At 43.2% G+C, this 24,935-nt stretch overlaps 1 protein-coding gene across 12 annotated transcripts in view; it reads left to right on the forward strand.

Annotated features, from left to right (window-relative positions):
• The window catches only part of MCF2L (MCF.2 cell line derived transforming sequence like), a 1,263,355-nt gene that overhangs the window by 1,162,347 nt on the left and 76,073 nt on the right, over positions 1 to 24,935 (forward strand). For all 12 annotated transcript variants that reach the window (XM_078657683.1, XM_078657685.1, XM_078657688.1 and 9 more), the window contains 4 exons: positions 20,272 to 20,364; positions 20,566 to 20,691; positions 22,018 to 22,239; positions 23,846 to 23,938. In XM_078657683.1, the coding sequence (XP_078513809.1) occupies positions 20,272 to 20,364; positions 20,566 to 20,691; positions 22,018 to 22,239; positions 23,846 to 23,938 (534 nt within the window). The remainder of the gene's footprint in view (positions 1 to 20,271; positions 20,365 to 20,565; positions 20,692 to 22,017; positions 22,240 to 23,845; positions 23,939 to 24,935) is intronic.

Here is a 24,935-nt window from a genome sequence, read left to right on the forward strand (position 1 = left end):
CCGTAGTCGTGCCAGAGTCCTGCCCGTCTGCGCCCGTCCGCGCTGAGGACGGGCTGCCCTCTGCCAACATGCTCTCAGGTACGTTAACTCGGGATGACCACGTACATTACACCTCCATGGCACTACATGCATTGCGACCTTCCATCCCTACTACCTGTACTTTATGTACTCTGCCCTATCATTACTTTACATGTGCTGGCTGTGGTTATTCCACTGGTAAAATGCAGCTCTCTAAGACGCAATTAAATATAAAACATCACCGGGGGAAAAGGAAGCCTTCTAAGGGCTGTACCTCATCCTTAGTTCCTCTCCATTTCTGGAGCTTAAACTGTAGATCGCTTCCTAAGAATAAATTGAACATCTATGATTTCATAAGTGATGAATCTCCTGACGCATTATTCCTGACGGAGACCTGGCTACATGCTAGCTCGGGTCCGGATATTGCTACAGCTATCCCTCCCAACTATGTTGTGTTGCATCAGGATAGACCCTCCGGTAAAGGTGGTGGAGGTATCGCAATCATTTTTAAATCTATATATCAATGTAAACTGGAACATGTACATCTTCCAGGTAGTGAGGCAGCATTATTTAAACTAAGGATTAATCCCCGATTGACGCTTTCCGGTCTGCTAATTTATCGGCCGCCCGGGACTGCAGCTTCGTGGATTCCCTCACTTGTTGATTGCCTTTCAGCAACACTATTGAAATCCAACAACTTCACTATTCTCGGCGATTTAAACATCCACTTAGAAGATGCTAATAACCCCCAAATAAATCTCTTTTATCTGATCTTGAGGTTTTTAATCTCAAACTTTGTAATTCAGGGGCTACCCACATCGCAGGCCACCTCTTGGACCCTATTATTTCCACTCTTTCGTTTGATTGTACTCAATCGGCGCGTCCGCTACATTGGTCTGATCACTATGCGGTACATTTTATGCTACCTCCTGGTCTTTTTTCGGCCAGTGTTCATGTAGAGGAAATTAAATCGTCCTACCGATGGGATAGGCTCGACATGGCTGCTTTTAACTTGTGTTTAACTGAGTCAATTCCGGCTTTTGTTAAGACAGACCAGGATTTAAACATTCCCATTTCTTGCTGGCTGACAGATGCCGTAACTGCTCTTGCCCCCCGCTCCAGTAGCAAGTATAGATCCCTACGCCCCCCTGCACCCTGGTTTTCTGATGAGTTGAAAATTCAATGTGCTAAATGCAAAGCCCTGGAGAGGAAGTGGAGGATTTCTTATTCCGCCCTTTGCAAGGTGACTTATAAAGATGAGTTGAAAGTCTACCATGCAAATTGCAAACGTGCCAAGGCCACTTACATCGCTTCTACCATTATTCAAGCGCAAAATTGTCCTCGGACTCTATTCGCCATGGTAAAGAAACTCACAGGAGCAGACACTATTCCCTCCTTGCCGGCTCTGAATGGCACACAATGTAATGCCATTGCGGATTTTTTCATATCCAAGGTTGAGGGTATCCATCAATCTCTGGCCTCCTTTTCACGGCCAATTGAGTTCCCCCAACCTGACTCTCCCGGCAGTGTTTTTTCCTCTCCCACTGTATTTATTCCTAACTGGTTACCATTTGATGACTCTTCTTTCCTTTCCTGTCTAAATAGTATCAGGTCTGGCTCCCCTCGGGACCCAGTTCCTATGAAGATACTAAAACAACTAGACCTTGAACCACGGAGATTCTTAATGAGGCTATTAAACATCTCTCTTATTGAATCTCGAGTGGCACAGGATTGGAAACATGCCATGGTTGTTCCTTTGCTCAAAGAATCTGGCGCCGACATCACAAACCTTGCCAACTTCAGGCCTATATCCCTGCTGCCAGCTTGTTCCAAAATATTGGAACGCCACGTCAACACCCAGCTTAATGAGTTTGTTGAAAACGTGAGATATCTCCATCCATCCTACCTTGGGTGGTGTGACCACTCAACCTCTACGCACTGTTGCTTTTGAGTGAATAATTCACAAACATTTATTGTATTTAAACATGTTTATAAATCACTTTTGCTGATTCAAAGTTTTCATAAACACTTTATTATTTTTCAGATGTAAATTTGATTTTAAATCATCAAACAGTACATGTTTAACTTTTCACTTTGAAAATGCAAATATTTAAAGCGTTTTAATTTCAAAATTTTTTCCAAGCGTGACAAGCTGCTAGTTGAAGCCCTCTATATCAAAATATTGAACAGAGTACAGATAATAAGAGTTAAGCAGAGTGGTGTGCTCCTTCGAAAATTTATCATATCTCCATCCACCCCAATCAGGCTTTCGCGCTAACTATTCCACCGAATCCGCACTCCTTGGGGTGACTGAGAGACTCCGACACGGTATCGATTGCGGTGAGACCTTTGCGCTTATTCTTCTTGATTTAAGCGCTGCATTCGATACCGTGTCCCATCCCATTCTTTTGGAGTCCCTCTGCTCCCTTGGTGTTGATGGTTCTGCGCTTGCCTGGGTGGCCTCATTTCTTAATGAGCGCACCTTTCAGGTTTTCTCAAACAAGGCTGAATCTGCGATTCATTCTTCAGCTTACGGCGTCCCTCAAGGGTCTATATTAAGCCCATTGTTGTTTAATATTTACATCCGACCTCTTGCCTCCATCGTAGAGGACGCCGGTCTGTCCATATATTCATATGCAGACGACACGCAGATCGTGTTCTCTCTTTCTAGCAGCAGGGTTCAGGAAGTCTCTGCCCTTAAAGTTGGCCTATCTCGCGTTGCAGCTTGGATGCAAGACCATCTGCTGAAGCTAAACGGCGAGAAGACCGAGGTTATCATATTAGGCAAGCACAAAGATCTATGGGGCTCTAGACACTGGCCATGTGACATGGGTCCTCTGCCTACCCCTGTGCCTGTCGCTCGTAACCTCGGAGTCTTGCTTGATGACAAAATTTCGATGAGGCAGCAGGTGACCAAGGTTGCTGCAGTCTGTTTTAACACCTTACGATGGCTGCAGAATATCCTATGGATGCTGCCCGAGTCCACCCGAAGAACTGTCGTACAGGCCCTTGTGATGTCTCGCATCGACTATGGCAACGTGCTTTATCTTGGAGCTGATAAAGCAACAATCTATAAACTCCAAGTGGTACAGAATTCAGCTGCTCACCTCTTGCGTAATGTTCCACGAAGAACGTCCGCAATGCAAGCCTTACGTGACCTACACTGGTTGAGAATTTCAGATCGTGTGACCTTTAAAACTCTGTGTTTTTTGTTCAAGATCCGTCAGGGTTCTGCCCCTACCTACCTGCATAACCTTGCCCAGCCTTATTTACCTGGCTGTTCTTTAAGGTCATCTAATAATGGCAATTTCATGATTCCAAGAATCCGACTGACAAAAATGGGAGGCCGTTCATTCGCATATCTTGGGCCAAAGATATGGAATACTCTTCCGCTGGCGTTAAAAACAGAAACTAATCTTCTGGCCTTTCGTAAAAAGTTGAAGACCTTTCTGTTTTCTTCCTTTTATGATCTTTTTTGCGTGTGCCTGATTTCTTTCTTCAGTCTGTCCCTGGCGCCGGGAAACCCATTGCGGGTAGCTGTGCGCAATATAAATTCAATAAAATAAATAAAAATCTGTATGTATATATTTTTATAAAAAGTTATTGATGTATTCTGTAATAAATATGGAATTTTGATACCAGAAACTTTTTGCTAAAGGGCTTCTTTAACCTTTCTTCATCTCTTCTTTTTCGGTTTCCTTTTGAATGTTTTGGGAGTCCTTAAGGACTTGTCCTCTGCTGGGTGTGTTAACAAATATTGACAAAGCCAATGGGTTTGACTTTTATGTGCTGCACTAACAAGTAGGGCCACACACAAAAACATGCAGTTAAAGCAAAACCGGTATGGGCTTCGAAGTGCATACAGAGATAAATACAAATTCGGTCACCCTCGCACTCAAACATAACACCAACTGGCACCTGTGGATACACGTAACAGAGTTACAAACACCCATGAAAATCTTTGTGACATTTCCCCCTTCTGATGCCCATATGGTTCATGTTCGCTGTACATGTGTGGGGGTGTGAGAGAAAATACAAAACTGCTGTCGGCAAATGAATCCTTTACTTCTGATTCCAATGTAGTAGCTGGTCTGAGTGTGTTTACATCTAGAAGAAAATTATGAACTGCTTATGCCTGGGCTGTGTTATCAAACGGTACATGTGCTCGCTTTCTGTTCTGCACTCCCGTTGCACTTTGCACCCCCCCCCCCCCCCCTTGAATACTATGCACGCTCTATGCAGCTGCGCTCCTCCCTTCTGGTTTACGGCTGATGTGGCAGGTTTATCCCGAAAAGGTAGTTTTTCACCAAGCTTCACTACCATGCAGCACCGATATAGCGTTGACGGCAGCATTGCAAATTTTTACGCAACAAAAGAAGTGTTTGAGGTCAGAATAGGCACAATGTGGCCGCAACCTAAGATTCTGCATGTGTGAAGTGAATTTTGTCTAGTGCTTGCCATGTGGTAATGCTTCTATGTATTACTCAAGATTGCTAACATGTTTTCAACATCAATAGATACTATTTCCACTTTAAATTGGCAAGTGCTCCTTGAACATGGACTTGTACAGAAATACCTTCCCACATGGCATACGAAAAACATGTAACATATAATAATACTAGAATGCACCCTTAACTGTGTTTACATTTCTTACCTACATTAATGCTTCATAGTCGATATATACATATGTCAATCTGATTTTTTTCTTAACTGTTGCTTTCCAGATAGCTATACGGCAGCACATTTAGTGCGTCTGTAACACCGTTGTAAGCAATATCTTCTAAACGTTGCCTTACTCCACATTAATGCATTTGTATGCAAGTGTCTGTATACAAATTAAAAGCCAGACCTAATGGCCTTGCCAGTGCTTGTTTAAAATGTGTTTTGAACATTGTATTTATTACCTTGCTCCCGCCCACCTCGTTGAAACGGTGGGCACTTAGGTGAAGCTGTAACACGCAGCACGACATTGGCACCCCTGGTTGGCACGTAGTCATTGTAGGTAGTTTTGGGGTTTCTCATAAATGCTTTGTACAGGATTTCTGTGTGTCTGACACTAGAGGGCAGTGTAATAGTGTTGTTCGATAGGAAATCGGTCTCATTTAGAGTATTGTAACAGGCTAAAGTAACCACTACACTGTTTAATGATTTCGCAAGTTCGGTCCAAAGACTCGTTTTCCCATGTTACTATTGTGTTATTTTTTATTGCCCCCAGAAACATGCTTAGTCTGTGGCTACTATCAACGGCAGATGCCCATAAGGTATGTGCCTGCTGTTTTCTGCAGTGTTGTTTGGTTTCTACAGTAAATGTATTCCCTGGCTCACTTACTGCTCTTGAGCAGTTCTTGATGCTCAAAGGCACATTTGATGACACCCACAAGAATTCATAGACTCCGTTCAAAATGTAAATGTAAAAATGAGTAAGTCTACAGGTGAGCAAATATGGCAAGTGGTCTAGGGTCCCTAAGTCAACTGGTAACAAAATACCAATGACGTCAGACAAATTTTGAAGTCTGATGGCATCACAGATTTTATGTATGGTCTCCAGCTTGTATGTATGTATGTATGTATGTATGTATGTATGTATGTATTTTAATGCTTGTTAAGCGCAACTGTCACCCAGAGTGTATCCTGGCGCTGAGATCAATTCAGCCATCTGGTGTACGCTTATTCTGCTCTTGGAAAAAGATATGTTTTAAGATCCCTTTTAAACGAAATCAGATCTTGTCTGCTCCTCAGTGCCAGAGGTAGAGTGTTCCACATTGTGGCGGCTGTGAAACTAAAAGCACGGCCGCCCATTCTCACTCTATTTATCCTCGGGATTCTCACTAGGAACGCCAAAGCGGATCTCAAAGGTCTGGCAGCCTGGTACCACGAGAAAAGATTTTGCAGTGGTATTGGTCCCAGACCATGCAGAGCTCCAAAAGTCAGGCATAAGGCCTTATAGGAAATCCTCTGCTGGACCGGTAACCAATGTAGGTCTGCCAAAGCTCCAGAGGAGGAAGCCGAACGTGGAAGGGACAAAGCTAATTTAGCCGCCATATTTTGGATCCTTTGTAACTTAAGGATCAGGGTCTTTGGAGCTCCCAGAAGTAGTGCGTTACAGTAGTCCAGCCTACTGAGACTGGTACTACGCACTACTTCTGCTCTAGCTTCCCGAGGGAGAAGCGGCAATATCTTCCGAAGAGCACGGAGCAGACCCATACACGTCCCTACAGTCCTGTTCACCGAGACGTCAAGTTGTAAATTTGATTAGAATATGACTCCCAAGTTGCGGGCCGATTCTGCCGCCTCCACCGAGCCTGGTATAGAAGTAGGCCAAAAGTCTTCCAGCAATGGGCGAGGGAGTCGGTCTAAGGAGCAGTGCAATATCTCCGTCTTTGCACCATTAAATTGGAGTGAGTTGGCTTGCAACCACTCTGTTGTGGCCGACGTACACAGCTGTGTGGACACTTCAAATCCCTTCAGAATATTCCTAATTTTGTCATCAAAAGCAAGGGCTAAAGAGTCACAAAGCTCCTGCGACACAGGGGTAGAAGGTACAGCACATGAGGGGTTGGATAAGCTTTTTACCAATTTGAACAAGGTCTGCGATTTGTTAGAAGCTTTTGCCAACGTCTCTTCCAGAAATCTGGCTTTGGCATTTCTTAACTGGAGCTTGTATTCCAATAAAATACCTTTATAAGCAGCCCTGTCCTGCTCTGTATACCCTCTCCTCCATGTGCGTTCCGCTTGTTTACAGCGTAGCTTCAATTGGCCAAGTTCCTCGGTGAACCAGCCATTGGTCCCTCTGGGTCTGTCCCTCAGTTTCCGTAAAGGTTCTACCTCGTCCAGAGATGTCAGGATTTGCTGACAGAGGGCAGTGTAGCTCTTATCTACACTGTCCTTCATCCTAAAAGTTCCAGACAGTAACATGGGTCGCTTCGTCTCCTTTAACAGGCTGGTCCATGATCGATTACGTTTAATCCTCCCCGAGCTATTTGGTTTCAATAGGGCCGGCTGAGCTACAGTAAAAAGGATCAATGAATGGTCGGTCTAGCATTGGGTTAAAATTTCTTTCACTATGACTAGTTCCTTGTCCGCAAATACCAAGTCCAATATGTGCCCCTTCGTGTGAGTAGATGATAGAACAAGTTGTTCAAGTTGTATATTGTCACACGCTTGGCAGAGTTCTCGAAAGGCTAGATCTTGAGGGCCAGAGGGCCAAAGATTAAAATTGCCCAGAACTAGGAACTTGGAGTGGGAGTTTGAAAGGTCATATATCAGATCGACCAAAGATTGAAGGGCCGCTGTAGTTGACGAAGGTGGCCTATAACATAGAAGGCCAGCCAACTGCGTGCCACCTTGGGCGGTGACAGAAAAGCCCATAAGCTCAAATCCCTGTGTTTCCTTTATCACAAGCGGCAGGAGGGAGATTGAGTCTTTAAAAATGCATCCGACTCCACCTCCTCTCCCAGAGCCACGAGGGATATGTCTTATAAGATATCCTGATGGGCACGCCCAGCCGAGTTCTACCTCGCAGTCTGCTGTGATCCAAGTCTCGGTCACAAACAGAATGTCCAGGTGGGAGGATTCTATTACCAGGGCAATTTCGGCATAGTGCTTAACGAGGGAGCGTACGTTCAAAAGTCCGCAAGAGAGTACCTGGAGTTGTACTCCCCCCATATTCTCCGCAGGTAATGCCAGTAAGTCCGTCTGGAAGCCCGGTAGATGAGAGGTATCCCTAAGCGGTGCGCCGAGCGCGTCCGGGACGCGAACGGGCGCAAACGGGCTTACCTCTTGCGCACCTCCGGCGCGTCTACGGCGCGACCGCTGCGCGCATCCGCTGACGTCTGTTTACACATGCCTATTTATATTATTACGCCGCCCGGGCTTCCGGCTACTAGAGCCTCTAGCCCCACCCAATATGGCGCCTAAAGTGGCCCAAGCGTTAGCCCCCACCTAAGATGGCGGTCGGAATAGCACCACCAGGAACCCAGGAGCCCTCTATCTAAGCCCCGCTAAATGCGGGTGGAGGGACCGATTACAGTGCGGGTAAGCCTCTCTATGCCCCCGCGTTGCTGGTCAGATATTTTACAACAATGCAGTAGCGCGATTTACAAGAAAAAACAACGGCGCAATTAAAAGCAAGAAGTGCCAAGAGTATACAAGTGATACATTTTAAAAAGTCAGCAGCAGTAATTTGGTAACACGCGCGATGGTGAGAGATCACCATCAGACTTAGCCCGTCAGACTGGGAAAACATTTCCCCAGGGCATAACAAAGTGTTCTCTCCTGACCGTTTTCCAGGGTTCCCAGTTCTGGATGATTGTGCTTTTACCAACAAGAAAAATGGCCTCCGGTGACCTTTCTGTTACCAGGCTGTAAATGATTGGGTTTCAGCCAAACCTTTTCTTAAGGGGACCCAGGTATGTCTACAGACGCCTCCCAAAAATAGATGTGTCTGTTTTATACCTATGTCCAGTCCCATAGCCGGATATATATTTTAGGAGGGCATGGCCATCAGCTATGACCAAACATTAAAGCTTTGCTATATAAGTGCATTCTTTCCCAAATACTTGTTGCACCACTAAATATTTACCCTCAAAATATCGTGATTCCAGAATATTGAGGACCGAATATTAAAAGGTGTGTGTGTCTGTATATAACCATCTTGTTTAAAAGCAATGCTGGCAATGATTAAGGCATTCGCCGAAACGCGTCTGCCAGCTGTTTATAGTGTGAATTGGCTTCTTCCGGATGGTGGCAATAAAACTTACCTGGAGAGGTCCCAAGCATGTGTCGGGGCCCGTTCTTCAAGGAGAGGCGGGACTGGTGTTTGATGTTTGTGCAGCAGTCGGCGCTGCAATTCCGACTCGCCTCTCGGTCTGGTGGTCCACTGATGGCCGGCATTTTCTTTGGTGCTGAATGCACACAGTGGCGCCACCCCGCCCAAGACTGTGCTCATGGTCCTGGGGAGAGAGCAGCAGATTTCTGCTGATTGGGACACCTTCAGGAGACGATTGCCGCCATTGACTGTTCCCATAGCAGAGTGGGCGGACTCACAAGCTGACATTGTCAGGGCATTACTGAATGCATGGACCGGTCACTGCACCTGAGTCAGCGATGTGGGACTGCCTGCATGCCCTGTTTGTGCGAGCTTTTCGGATTACATTTTGATGTGGGGACTCCATCTACCAGCAACCCAGGCGCATACTGCAGACAGAGTTGAAAAAACAGCGCCTCTGATTGGACTAATTGGCTCCAATGGGAACACAAGTAGCAGTATATGCCCCACGCAAAACCATCTTGTTTAAACACAATGCTGGCAATGATTAAGGCATTTGCCAAAAGGCGTCTGCCAGGTGTTTATAGTATAAATTGGCTTCTTCTGGATGGTGGCAATAAAATGTACCTGGAGAGGTCCCAAGCATGAGTTGGACCCGTTCTTTAACCCCTTTGATGCGCATGACGAGCTCAGCTCATCATGAGTTACGGCGCTCGTACGCTGATGACGAGCTGAGCTTGTCATGTAACGCGGCTTTTTAAAAAACGCAGCGCACAGCGGGAAAACTGCTAGCGCGCATGCGGTGAAGGAGAGTCGGGACTGGTGTTTAATGTTTGTGCAGCAGTCGGCGCTGCAACTCCGACACGCCTCTCGGTCTGGTGGTCCACTGATGGGCGGCATTTTCTTTGGTGCTGAATGCACACAGTGGCGCCACCCCGCCCAAGACTGTGCTCATGGTCCTGGGGAGAGAGCAGCAGATTTCTGCTGATTGGGACACCTTCAGGAGACAATTGCCGCCATTGACTGTTCCCATAGCAGAGTGGGCGGACTCACAAGCTGACATTGTCAGGGCATTACTGAATGCATGGACCGGTCACTGCACCTGAGTCAGCGATGTGGGACTGCCTGCATGCCCTGTTTGTGCGAGCTTTTCGGATTACATTTTGATGTGGGGACTCCATCTACCAGCAACCCAAGCGCATACTGCAGACAGAGTTGAAAAAACAGCGCCTCTGATTGGACTAATTGGCTCCAATGGGAACACAAGTAGCAGTATATGCCCCACGCAAAACCATCTTGTTTAAACACAATGCTGGCAATGATTAAGGCATTTGCCAAAAGGCGTCTGCCAGGTGTTTATAGTATAAATTGGCTTCTTCTGGATGGTGGCAATAAAATGTACCTGGAGAGGTCCCAAGCATGAGTTGGACCCGTTCTTTAACCCCTTTGATGCGCATGACGAGCTCAGCTCATCATGAGTTACGGCGCTCGTACGCTGATGACGAGCTGAGCTTGTCATGTAACGCGGCTTTTTTAAAAACGCAGCGCACAGCGGGAAAACTGCTAGCACGCATGCGGTGAAGGAGAGTCGGGACTGGTGTTTAATGTTTGTGCAGCAGTCGGTGCTGCAATTCTGACACGCCTCTCGGTCTGGTGCTCCACTGATGGCCGGCATTTTCTTTGGTGTTACGTGCTGAATGCACACAGTAACGCCCTTCCGCCCAAGACTGTGTGCGTGGTACCGGGGAGAGAGCAGCGGATTTCTGCTGATTGGGACACCTTCAGGAGACGATTGCCGCCATTGACTGTTCCCGCAGCAGAGAGTGGGCGGACTCACAAGCTGACATTGTCAGGGCATTACTGAATGCACGGACCGGTCAATACACCTGAGTCCACGATGTGAGTCTGCCTGCATACCCTTTTTGTGAGAGCTTTTCGGATTACTCTTTGATGTGGGGACTCCATCTACCAGCAACCCAAGCGCATACTGCAGACAGAGTTGAAAAAACAGCGCCTCTGATTGGACTAATTGGCTCCAATGGGAACACAAGTAGCAGTATATGCCCCACGCAAAACCATCTTGTTTAAAAACAATGCTGGCAATGATTAAGGCATTCGGCGAAATGCGCCTGCCAGCTGTTTATAGTGTGAAGTGGCTTCTTCCGGATGGTGGCAAAAAAACTTACCTGGACAGGTCCCAAGCATGTGTTGGACCCGTTCTTTAAGGAGAGGCGGGACTGGTGTTTGATATATATATATATATACTACTATTTACTATTCCTAGCTCCACATCTACATACAACAGTTATTGAGTAAGTACACATATGTGAAGTAAAGTTTAAAAAGTACATACTTACCTATCAGCATTTTGGATTAGTTGTTCTGTCCTCATATTGCGTGCCTTCGATATTCAGTTGCGCACCATGTGATTCTGTGTACAGGAATACATGGCGTTTTTTAAAGTACATATTAAAGCACACTTAATCAACTTTTCACATTCCAACTTTAAATTCTTTCAATTAGATGGGATTGAAAGTAGAAGAGTGTAAGTTGGAAAATAGGCTGACTCGTAACTTAGTGCATTTTCTAAACTGTTCACGCTTTGTGCAATGCAAAGCTTATCAAGTTATTATTATTTTTTCTTAAATAAGCTGCCCTCTGCTTAGAACCCTCTCTCCCACACCTCTTCTGATAGATGTCCAGCCTCCGTACTCAAAATTGTTTTGCTGGAGGGTGTCCTACTTAACCCTGGGCGGTGAACTAGGCTCAGCTCACGGATGTTGCTGAGTTTCCCGTACTCTGTATTATGCGGAATTCACGGGTGTTCCGAAATACTCCGCTTTGCGGAGCGGAGTCTTTTTCCCCGATCGCGATCACCAACGTTAAGGTGGCGACCGCGAGCGTGGAAAATCAACTTCCCGGCGATATCTTTCCTCGTTCGCGATCGTCAACATTAAGTTGGCGAATGCAAGTGTGGAAAAATAACATCCTGGCGAGATTTCTCAATACGGGGTGGTCGGGTTTCTCATTGCGAGTGGTCGCTCGCGTTGAGAAAGCTGCTGCGCGAGTAAAAATCTACTTGAGCGGCAGAAAAGGGAAAGAAGGGAGCACTTGCACTGTGCAAGGTGCCGTTCGCGATGATTCCACAGTGCGGACCAGCATCCATACTGTGCAATCACCGCAAACAGCATTTTTTCATGGAGCTCCACGTAGATCAGCGGAGTATTTTTGCCCCTTCACGGAGTTCTGCGTAGCACAACTCTGCGAACTCTGCCCAGGCTTAGTCCTCCTGGAGATATTCTACATCAGGAAATCATCACACCTGGATGGCTCAAAAGGATAAACCTTACCTCATGTAAATCTAGGATGTTTCATCTGATTCATAAATTGTAGAATTTCCTAATTCCGACCAAATTTCGAGGTGAGTTAAAATCTAAGTTTGCATTAATTTAAACTAACTTTAAAGAGAGCTTGGAGCAGATATATCAAGAACGTTTTGCGAAATTAGTGGCTAAGAATCTGTTTTAAACATTTTAGGGCTGAAACAATGGTGAAAACGAAATAGGATTTTAATGTAATTTTACAGGAGATATTGTGAAGGTCGCACCATGCATTTCACTATAAGGTTGTTACAAAAGATGGATAGTTGAATTATATCTGATGAAAAGCACAAGTCAAAACTGCCTGGCTTTGAAGCAGTCTTAACATTGGCATACACCCCTCATAATAACAGGCACATTTTTTGAAAGGAGTTGTGCAAAAGGAGACCTTCATTAGATGTCCACCAGCAAGACAGGTAGGCATGGTAATGAATAGATGATTGTATGAGCCTTAGATGGGTCCATGTGAGGGCTGTGTTCTGGCTGAGGACGCCAGTTCCATCTCCAGTTAGAGGAGCTGTAGTTTAGCAGGCAGCAGAGTGGGTCTTTCATGGTGTGCGTGTAGGATCCTGCTTTGCAATAACATCGGTGGGATGCTCCTTGCATGGTGCCTCCCTTGTGAATGCTACAGAGTTGTACAATTTCATAATTATGGGCATCCTCTACTCTTTCACATGCAGTAGACTTCTTGCATAGAATCCCCAAGTATGTGTCTAACATTGCGTGGACCAGTATGCACTTTTCTGAGTGGTGAACGTCGAAAGCATGAAAGCCTGCCATTTCTCCTAGAAATGGAAAATATTTCCTTGCAAAAGTATTGTTCGACATTACTACAGATGCAGATACATGTCAAGCTAATGAAACAGTTAAGAGGCTGCCATATTTAAATGTACACTAGAAAACCTAATCAACTCTCAAAACCAATCTGGACTTCTCAACAAGTAGGTTGTTCTTTCCAGAGACAATAGCAGCGAATGTGGACCAGGCTGATATGTAATAAAAGAGAAAGTGTCAGCACTTCTCACCAAGAGCATATAGTACCAAATAATAAGGGGAAGATATTGTTAATTCATAAAAAGAAATGTGGATCAAATAAAAATGATTCAACTCTTTTAAGATTTTAAAGACCAAAAGGCAAAGTGATTTTTTAGAATCTTACACTAAGATTCCTTCTAGAAAATAAAATGCAGAATTTTGATTTAAAATCACACTGGACCAGGTGAATTGGCTAAAACATGCTAAGCTATAAATTCTACTTACAATCTCCAGTCACCAATATTCTATGTGCACCTAGTTTACAGTTAGCTCCTTTAGGATCTCTCTTATTTTCCCTATTCTGGTCCAGTCTTTGTTGCCACTGCCACTCAACCTTTTCCCCACTATCCAGTTCTGTTTGCTGCTATATCTATCTTCCCATTCATGTATCATTCTCTCTCGCTTGCTTTTTCTATTTACTCTCATTTCTTTCTCTCAATCTTCTCTCCTTTTCTAGAACCTCTTCATCTTTTCTCCTATTTTCTCTATACTTCTAACTTTTTGTTATTCTCTGTCTAGCTCTCTTCTCCCTCGACCATGTATGGCTACTGAAACTTTCCGTTTGCTGTGCATGGCCAATAGCTGCACCTGCCACCTTTCTTTTACTTCTGTGCTCTTCACTGTTCCCCAGTCCCCAAAGCCTACCTTCCTGGGGACCTCCTGGAACTAGAGAAGTCCCCTACGATCATGGAGCAAAGAAATTAATGCAATGTGCCATCATATCCCTGCAACTTGTTGTCAGTTCTGGTTGGACAGGACATCAGGTTAAAAGGATTTGGTGGGTTTTAGCTGCTTTAGAGCAGACTAGCAGTTGACGTCCACCACACTACCTTCACAGGGCGGTGGACTTCAACAAGACATTCAAAGTACTGGAAAAGAAGATGCTTCTGGTAATAACACCAGAAACATTTTCTTTTCCAAAATCAATGTCAGCATGGGAGGAAAATGCTTCCCAGAAGTCCTGAGTTTGATTAATTTTATTTTGCTGTACTACGTAGCACTCTGTGCGCACTGACGTTATTCGCCGCCTCAACAAAAATGAAATCAGACTGCATGTAGGAAGCTGGCTCTCTATATAGTATAGTGTGCAGAGTCTAGTGGATCTCCAGAGGCTTTACAGAGGCTAAAGTAGACAAATAAATTTTTCAAAAGAAATACATTTCAATATCAAAAGTGGACACAGTTCAATTCTTAGACTTTGCAATGTGAACCTATGGGAGCAAGAAAACATTCAGCATACATATAGGTAACACCCACTTACAAAACCAGTCTTCGGGAGTTAAGTTCAGTATTGGGCAAAGTTCAGTTCAGCACCAATAGTACACCACCAACTGCACAGGGGCAGCAGGGTGCAAGGTGCAACTTTGCTGTCAGGCGCCTAATACAACTCAATGAAGAATGGGGAAATCGAACAGAGGCTGCTTACATGTAAGCAGCTGTTGCTTGGGAAGCCAGTCCCTGGGGGTTCAAGCAAGCACAGGGCAGGGTCCAAAGCAGCACCAACACCACACCACCATCAGAACAGGAGCAGCCAGGTGCAGGGTAACAACACAGCATTGGGTGCCCGATGTAATGCTATGGAGAAAGGCAAAATTGGAAAAGGGCTGCAGGCTCAGGCCAGGAGGCCGTTCAAAGGAAGCCAACAGCTGGAGAGGTAATTTGCAACGCTCAGGGAAATAGGGACCCCTTTGGTCTGCTTCACCAAGGCCCAGTGCTGGCAGGTGCAGGGGTGTCTTTTGATGTTGGAAACAACTTACCGGAGCAGGTCGCGGTTGAGGGGGCCTTCATACGGCTCCTCGGTAATGGCATAGGAGTGTCTCCCCCCTGCCTGGCACAGAGCTATCAAACGAAAAATAGAACTATAGTCTAGCATCGTTTTATTTTTTGTTTGCCAGCTTGTGCGTGGAGGGTCGGGCATGGGAGAGAAGGGAGGAGTAGTTGTGCACTCCCTAGTCCCAAAGTACTAATGTGTGTTTGGTCGGCCATCTCAGGCCGACCAAAACCCACATGCCGATTTAGGTTTCTCCAGCCCAATGGCATTCAGCAGGTGGGCTGGAAAAACCCTTACAGACTCCCAGGTCTGAGCAGGGAGTCTTTTCTGCCTGCCGAGACCAATCACTGTGCTGCTCTGCAGCACAGGGATCGGCTGGGAGTCTCTCAGGTGCTGCAGGGACCCAGGAAATGGGCAGCAGGAGCACCGCGAGGCAGGAGGTGGGTGGCGGTGTCAGATAAGTTTTACAATATTATTAATCCCCCCACTGTGCTCGCTCTCCCGCCCTCCCCACACCCGCCCTACCACCCTTTGTCACTTGCGGCCGCCACTGGCTGCAGATAATGTCGAGGAGTCTGGAAGGGGTCAACCCACAATGGACAATTGGACTTGGGCCGGAGGCATCGAGTGCAGGAAAGGAACTGGGAGCAGGGTTCCATGGTTCTTCAGGTAACAGAAGCCTTTACTTGAAGTTTGTTTCTGGTGAACATGTCTGCTGTTCTCTGGAGATCTTAATCTTTGTCGAAGGCAGTTAGTCCTCCAAGGTTTTGGAGGTTGCTGGGCTGTAGGATGAACCGTCTTTTGGTGTAGGATCATCGAGTGCTGCATACAGGCCGGTAGGGCAGGGGCAAAGTCAGTAGTTCTGTGCAATCTTCTCTGCTGGTGCGACTCTATAGTGTTCGGCTCTTCTTAGGTCATCAGGAACTGAAGTTCAAGGTCTGCGTATACCATCTAGATACTAGATTTACAGGCGTTACAAGGGTGTGACAGGTAGTGGCCATTGAGCTCTTTACCTTGGGTGTCTCCACCCTCTATTAGGCCTACGTCCTGTGGTTGGTGGACATAGACTTAGTTCTGATTGGATAAGTCTTACCATCTTCAAGATGGTGGGCACTGAAAAGTGTATTTAACCTTGCCTCCAGCACATGCGGGGTTGAGTTGGCAAAGGGAGGCACACCTACTCTATCTGAGTTTTCCCACCTGTTCTCCTGCTAAAAGGGGGTGAGAACAGGAAGGGGGGCCAGCCACTTCTAACAGGAGAAGCTAGGGTCGCGTTACAAAGGTGGCTAGGCCTTTGAAGCCCCCCCCACAGTTGGCTAGTCCTGACCAGGGGAGGTGTGAGCACCTCCACCAAGGAAATACATTGTATTCGACCTCTGAGCGTACAGGGACTCACTCCATAAAGTCAGAACACTGTCTTGTGGTAGCAGGCTGGCTTAGGCTAGTCGGTGACCACAATAAGGGTTAGAACGTTTCAGGGGACCCCCTCTAAGAAATCCTCTATGTGCAAGTTCAAATAAATCTGACACTGGAATCCGTGCAGGTTTATCATGAGGAGCTGTTGGGTACCAAACATCCCATACTTCAGTGAAGCCATCATGGAGCTAGGGAACTCATAATACCGAGTATCCAGCCCATGTACTTACTATGGCTTCCCTGGTCTCTTACAATATCCAGGAAGCAACAAAGAAATTGAAAGGGCATATCTCCTCATGGTGATATGCCCTCACAGGAGATATAGGTCACCCTACCTTAGGGCCAAGGCCTGCTAGTGGGTGTCTTACCCATAGCTCATGCAGTGTCTGTGGGCATGGCATGAGGCATGTGTGCCATGTCGACTCATCAGTTTTGTTTGCACCAAGACACACAGACTGCAGTGGCAGTATGCATGTGCTTGGGTAAGGGGTCCCATGGGGTGGAACAATTCGTGTTGCAACCCTTAGGGGACCCTCTTTAACAACAGGGCCCTTAGTAGGGACTTATATGTGAGCTAAAGTGGTCCCAATTGTTGAAATAATAGTTACAGTTTTAGGGAAGGAAATCTGCCACAGGGGACCTAACTGCCTGGGACCCTGTGCACTTCTAGTCGAAATTACATCATTTTCCAGGCAAAAAGTGGGGGCTAACCATGTCCAAAAGAGGCACTTTCCTACACTTCTCTAATGGAGTCTGCGGATATCCACAAATGTCATACCACACAGCAGTCAGACAAAACTCCCAATAACAATAGTACCCCACGCCAGATTTACTAAGATTTTGTGTTGGGGTTGCATCACTTTTGAGGTACAGTTCTGATGCAAGATCAATTTTAATATTTACTAAGCTATGCAAAGATGCTTTGCGTGGTTTAAAAAATGCAAAGTAGCACTATGTAGCAAATAGTGCTGCCTTGAGTTACTTTGCATTCGAAGACGTTCTACAAGTGGAGCATGGGCTTTCCCATGCATCTACCTATAGATCTTGGTGCATTCCCAGATTTGCTAAAACTTGTAAACCAGTGAAAGTGTTAAAATGCATTGCCTTCCTGCATTGCCTTCCCCAGAGAGGCTTAAAGAGGAGAAATAGCTTTAATTCTTCTTTCTACTTCCTCTTTCTCAGCACAAATACAAAGAGGAATATTCCTCTAAAGATTGTTTTTGTGCAGGAAGTTGCCCCTTACTGCTCAAAAACAATTGTGCTCTTAATGCAGGCCCCCTGCATCATGGTGAAAGGGTGCCTGAGTTGGCGCAAGGCAGCACACAGTGCACCAATACTAGGAGACAGCAGAAAGATGACCTGTTGTTATAAATATTGCACTATTATACTGCTTCTCGTTCACACAGAGCAGCTCATCAAGTTGCTTTGCTGTGTTGCATTGTGTAAGAAAATCGGTCTCAAAATTACTGATTGGACATCCCAATGCAGCACCTAACTAGCAGACCATAATCACAATATACCATAAAGGGACCTACTGAGCTGTTCAAAGCTGCCACAGTACTGAAAAACCATAAACTGCACATCTGTGTCTCATCATCCACCACACCGCTGCATCAGTGTCCGATAACACAATAACCACACCTCAGTGGCCATCACGCATGATATGGAATCACTTCCCACATAGTATCACAAAACAAAGACAAGACCCTCCCAACCATACACCACCCTATGGGATGTAGATTGGTGTCCTTGTAGGTAAGCGGTTCTGTTTTGAGCCTATTCAAATATTTGCTTCCATCACACTTCAGAATTATTTTTTTTTTAAAAATATGCTTCATTTGTGCTTTCATAACGGCTGGTATATGTTGAAATATTTGTACAGTTTATTTAGAGATATTTCGTTTTTTAGTGAACTAGAAACAAATTGACATCCTCCACTACTTTCTTTCACACTCACTCCCTGTATGCAAAGCAACTGGAATTATTTGATTCTGTGGCGCTTTTCCTACAGTTATGAATTGCTGCATTTGTCACATAATCCATCATCTGTAGATTTTAATGAACGCAAATTTTGAGCAAACTCAAACAAATAAAAAATTACTAAAAACGCTGCAACACGTGCTGCAGTGCAATGGTAGATCCTTTGCGAACGTTGACTGGTTACCTCACAGTCACTGTAGCTGTATTTAGATGTGGAACTGATACGCATGAAGTGAAACCTTTGCTCAGACAGTGCTAACATGTAAAAATGACAAAATATTGAAGTGCATCTTACACAAATGGTGCTGCAATAAGCTGCATAGTTTGTGTTTTCTTGCCCCACAATTTAGTCACCTTTGCAGCATAATTTTGTTCCCCCACCATATAATCCCATTGGGCCTGTCTGTACACCAGCGAGATTGTCATATAGTTCTCTTTACGAAATCCTCTCACTTTGCAGTCAAAGAAAGAAAAGTAAACATCACATCTCAATTTAAAAGAATAGCCAGCAATTTTTCAGAAGGCATAGCCTGACATTTAACTTGTTTTGGAACACGCAGCAAATGTAACAAGATGAAAACAAAACAAGGCATTTTCATTGCTAAATTATATTCTGTGCTATCTGCCCCAGATATTTGGGCGGACCTCAAATGTCCCACCCCGTTGTTAAGGCCCTGCCTGTATCCCAGCTTTGTTTTAAAATCCGCATCCAATAATACAGTGCTGGTTTTCTGTTTTAGACAATGATATTTCTGGGAGAATCGTCTCCATTAGGAAACAAAACTGTACACTAGATAGGTGTAGCTGGAAATATAATATACACATGGCAAAAGAAACAAATATTCTTTCTGCCTTTTTTGGAGATTACCAAATGCTGATTTGTTGGTTCTTGCAGAGCCAAAAGTGCTGAATAGAGCAATCAATAGATAAGCTTGATTGATGAACTCAAGCAGTGTGTCAGTAATTGTCATGAATTTTGCATGCAGTGTTCAACGTAACACTTGTAAATCAATTACAGATCGGAATTGTTTATTTTTGTTGCTATATGCAGGTTATGCAGCAAATAGAAGATTATAAGCTTATACAGTATAATAGAGTAAATATCAAGTAGCGAGGACATCACTGAAGAATCACCCAATTCCAAAATCCCCACTCATACCGAACAGAAAGTGTTGACTGGTGAACCTATAGAAAAGAAATGAGAACTGAGGTATGAATCTCATTTAGGCATGGAACAGCTTTACTTTAAAGGGGCTCTTGCGTAAATTCAACGTACTTAGACGTATATAGGGCAAAAAGTGGAACACAGAGGGAGAGGGAAGGAACAGCAAAAGGTGTGGTAGGTACACTACTAGGAAGATCGGCATTAGACTTGAGCCAACCCAATGTAGCTAAATGATTATTAGAAGGAAAGGGAGTTGGGATGCAGCGTTTCTGGCAAATGGTTCAATATATTAATGAGTAATGAAAGCGACCTTGATCTGTTATTGGGGACAGGGATTTTAAGGTATTATTCCACAGCAGGACTGTTGACCAGCATAACATTCCAGAGAATATGTTCACCTACATTTCATTAAAGAAAAGTACTTAGAATAAAAAGTATATTCATTTTTAAAAATGCTTCCAATAACTAATGTATGGTAATAGTTCAGATCACTGAAGTGGTAGTAGGGACAATGTACAGGAGGTATTATCCATGATTTCCATACCAATTATCTGAAAAAGTAAATTAATGATGAATTTGTCCTCTCAGCCACAGAAAGGTAGGTTTGGTGGATTTGGCATTGCTTTAGTTTCACTACTTATTCGAAATTTGAATTGTGAGTTAAAAAGTAGAGATTAAAGTGTTAAATGTATAGTACAACTAACTGAACATATTAAAATCTCTTTTTATTGCATTCTAGGAATGTCAGAGAAAGCTAGATCACAAGCTGAGCTTGGACTCCTATTTACTGAAACCTGTCCAAAGAATAACAAAATATCAACTATTATTGAAGGTCGGTACATTGGAATTTCACTGTCATTAGACACAAACATGTCTAGCATCATAATAGAATACAATCACCTCTCAATAGTAGAAATACACTTGTTGTACGCAATGGTTTATTAGCACCTTTCTTCTTAATACGAAATCATGAAGAAATGCTTTTACCACCATATGTCCTAGTCCTGAACCTTGTATCTCTAACATTTTAAAGGAAATGTTGAAGTATAGTAAGAACTGCGAAGGTGCTGAAGATCTGCAGGAGGCCTTATCATCCATCTTGGGGATTCTTAAGTCTGTAAATGATTCCATGCATTTGATTGCCATCACAGGATATGAGGTAATACACTTACTTTTAATCATTTCGTTAATAAACCAATTTCCTTTACAATGAGAAACATAATTTTCAAAATATACATGTTGTCTTTAAACTATGGGAGAAGCTCTAGAACTCACCAGAGAAAGCCATTTGTGCACATTATTTTCTACCTCTTTCGGGATGTGCTAGCGTCATAGATAATTTCCTTTTTTGAGCCATCTCTGTCAACCGTTTCTCACTAGTTAAAAATCAATTGTGTGTGCTTTTTAAAAACACTAGATAAGTTGTTTCATGAAACATTTCTTACCGATGTACATTTCTTGTCACTATTTTTTCATGTATCACCTCATGTGGTAAATTATTAGACGGTTTAGCCATTGATTTTCTTTAACCCAAGTTGCTGCACATTCAGAGGTAATGGATGACATGGAAACTTTGCTTTGCTGCTGTTTATACACTGCAAAAGGTCTCTACGACATGTAGCCCATTCACCTTCGTCAAACTGAAACATATTAGGGCAATATACGTTTATTTTGCCCATGAAGCACTGAAATGAAACTAAAAAGATAATACATATTTTACATTACAGTTTTGCAAAAATGTTTGCCGTAATCGGGATCACAGGTGTCTAATTTTGGTCCACAAGTGCTGGATTCATGCCAAATATTCGGGCTATCTACACAGAATAAATTCACATCACTAGTAAAGGGAATAATGAACTTAAAAAGCCATTATGCCAAAACTCTGCTGTGAATTTAGTTGCCCGAGACCAATGTTAAAATTCCCTCATCCAGTTGTGTGTTATTGTTTATGTTGTATAAACTGAAAAATACAATTTGTAAAAACAATTTAAAAAAAATACCTCATCCAGAAGGCATTAGATACAGTGCACCTTTAGATGCTAACACATGACTAAAACCTGACCTAGTGTGAGTAAAAACATGATTCAGGGCCACAGTTAAAATTTGGAACGTATAATCTGTACACCTCAGGCCATGACTCCAAACATGGTTGTAATTTGCATTCTTGAAACAATGGATGCTGGTTTATTTCTTGAGTTAAGACTACTGCAAGAAGTAGAATGCTGAGTTATTTTCAACCTTTGACATCGAGCACTGAATTAGCTGGTGGTCAGTACCCTTGGTTAGTGTCTTGACTTTCCTTAGGTTTAGTAAAGATTTGTATGAGCCTTGCTAAACATCTTTTATGAGCCCCATGTAAGGAGAATACTTGACTCAGACTGCGGAGTGATCACATTCTTCACCTCTTGTGAATAGACTTTTTTCATGCTGCATGCCCTGTACATATACTGCATCAATCATGTTGCATTCATTTTCTTTGTTTTAGGGAAACCTTAATGAACTGGGAAAGCTGTTGATGCAGGGGTCTTTCAATGTGTGGACTGAACATAAAAAAGGGCATTCAAAAGTGAAGGATCTGGCTCGCTTTAAACCAATGCAAAGGCATCTGTTCCTCCATGAGAAGGCTGTTCTGTTCTGTAAGAAGAGAGAGGAGAACGGAGAAGGATATGAAAAGGCGCCTTCATACAGTTACAAGCATTCCTTAAATGTAAGTGATTAGCGCAAATAATAATTTGAACTAATCAAACTGGTATGTGCACAGGTGCATTGAGTAATACAATTAGTAAATTAGCTCGAACATTTTTACATCTTCAAGCTACATTTATTATTGATATTTTCAGCACACATTACCAAAAATTTCAATGAACAATTTTTGAGGGTGTGAAAGTACTTAGACTGTGTTGAAATAAGCAAAACCATTACTGTTAACACATATAACTCAAAAGAACATGGGCTGAACAGTTCTAAAGGTAACAATATTCCATTCCTTTGATTAAGTACTTACTGAGTTGGTGCATAGATATATAAAATATTCCCACCCTTCCCTAGTATAAATGCTAAAAGCCATGATTAGAAAACAATAATGTGAGTCCTAGTAACCCAGGGGTTAGAATGGTAATACATATTTTACAATGCATTTAAATTTATGACAAGGTAAGTTACAACACGTTACATTTACAGTGCATTATCTAGGAGTTTAAGGAAAGAGCTTTTTTGGGTTTAGGGATGCATAGTGTTAAAATGTTGTAAGGGGTTTTTAGGGTTCAGGGATGGGTAGCGTTAAGGGGTATAAAGGGTTTTTGAGTTTAAGTAAGGGAAGCATTAAGGAATAGTAAGGGGTTTATAGAGTTCAAGAATGGATAGTGTTATGGGGTAGTAAGGGATTGTTATGGTTAAGTTATGTTTAGTGTGAAGGGGTCATAAGAGTTTTTATGGTTTAGGGAAGGATAGCACAAAGGGGTAATACAGGTTATGTTTAGGGTTTGGGGATGGGTAGCGTTAAGGAGTATTAATAGTTCTTTAGGGTTTAAAAAAAGGGTAGCCTTAAGGGATGGCAAGGAGTTTTTAGAGTTCAGTGAAGGATAGCATTTAGGGACAGTAAGGGGGTTCTGATGTGTGGAAAGCACAGCATTAAGGGGAAGTAATGGGTTTTAGGGTTCAGGGAAGAGTAGTTTTAGGGGATAGTTTTTTTAAATTCATATAAATCTATATTTATATATAGGTGTACGAATATCTATTTTTATATATCTATACATGTAAAGATATGTATCTTTATCTCTACACACATATATATATATATATATATTTATCTCTCACTCTCTCTATACATATATATTTAAATAAATATATATAAAAAATGTGTGAAAGAATGTCACACAATGTGTGATTGTAATAGTGGGTGTGGTTTGCATGCTAATGGGTAAATGTATTATTCGACGTGAATGCCTTGTAAGCTTTCTCTTTGGAGTGCATGCATGGTAATGTCATACACAGTGTGGATGTGCATAGTACTGTACTGACTTATATACCTAGTAGGATAAGTTAGAGAAATAGAAGCAAAAGTATAACTGAGCCAAGGAATATTTTGCAACACAGGGAGGCCTTTCTAAGTTATCTTGAATTGTAATTAGTTCATGATCATGCAATAGGAAATAATTGGTAGTGCTTTGCTTTGACTGTTGGCTGCTGGTAGACATTTAAGTTAAGAACAGCTGGTGAATAGTGCAGTTTGTTCACCTATTGCCAAGAAATAGCGGTGAGAAATGTTTTTACAATTAACAATTGCTAGTTTTAATGCCCAATTGTTCTTGCAGATGACAGCAGTTGGGATAACAGAGAATGTTAGGGGGGATAATAAGAAGTTTGAAATATGGTACAATGCAAGAGAAGAAGTTTACATTGTACAGGTAACATGTCCCTTAAATTCTTACTGTATGATTTGACACCTGTGCTGGTCATAGTATTGACGCCTCTGCAGGAAATGAGCAAATTGAATTCTAGCTGTTACTTTCCATCTTGTCTGTGCAGAAATGTCTGACATTTAATACCAATGACATCTAAGTGCTTTAATCTTCTCCTTTGGCATTACCTGCAACAACTATTTCATTTGAATTTCATTTTTAGAGTGGTCTGATACTCCGAAAGGTACTCTGGCCCTACCACATCCTCATTTCAAACAATATTACTGAATCCCCATGCCCCCACCCTGATCAAATTGCATTGGTACCTACACAGTAAATACCATAGTGATTCAAATGTAGGTATTGCCAGGATCTCTGACGTCCAGTTGGAGCCACACAGCAACAAAATGTTTCATCTTTCATCAGCATACCTATGTTATATACAGCCCTACCATGTTTTCCTCCACAGCCTACAGGTCAGGACCACCTGAATCCTTTCACAACTCTTTTGCCACCATATGTGGAATTTGGACTTGCTCCATACCCCTCTGCTTGCATGAGTTTTTACCTGATACAACATGTAATGCAGGGACAATAAAAAGGAGTATAAAGATCGTGAGTTCAACATTCTTCTGAAAAGTTCATTGTCACAAGTTACAAATAAAGGCACAAAATGGAAATTTATGGGAATATTGGAGAAATAAATTCTTTACACATTTGTCTTATTGCATGTGTAAGAAATTGGGTTATTAGTTGAGAGGAATGAGAACCCAACTCAAGTAATAATCACAGTCCTTGTCAGGATGAACCACAAAAGTCAATAAACCTGAGCTCACCCATCAAGTAGCTATAGGACAGAGCAGACCGGCTTAACTTCAGAAGCAATGTGTAAGGTATTTATGTAGCACTTAGACAGTAATAAAGCCAAACGAGAACACAAGAAAAATCCCAAACCAATTTAGCAAAATGAATGTTTTAATAAAGAATTATACTACGATGACAA

The sequence above is a fragment of the Lissotriton helveticus genome, chromosome 8, assembly GCF_964261635.1.
Source record: "Lissotriton helveticus chromosome 8, aLisHel1.1, whole genome shotgun sequence".
Taxonomy (NCBI): domain Eukaryota; kingdom Metazoa; phylum Chordata; class Amphibia; order Caudata; family Salamandridae; genus Lissotriton; species Lissotriton helveticus.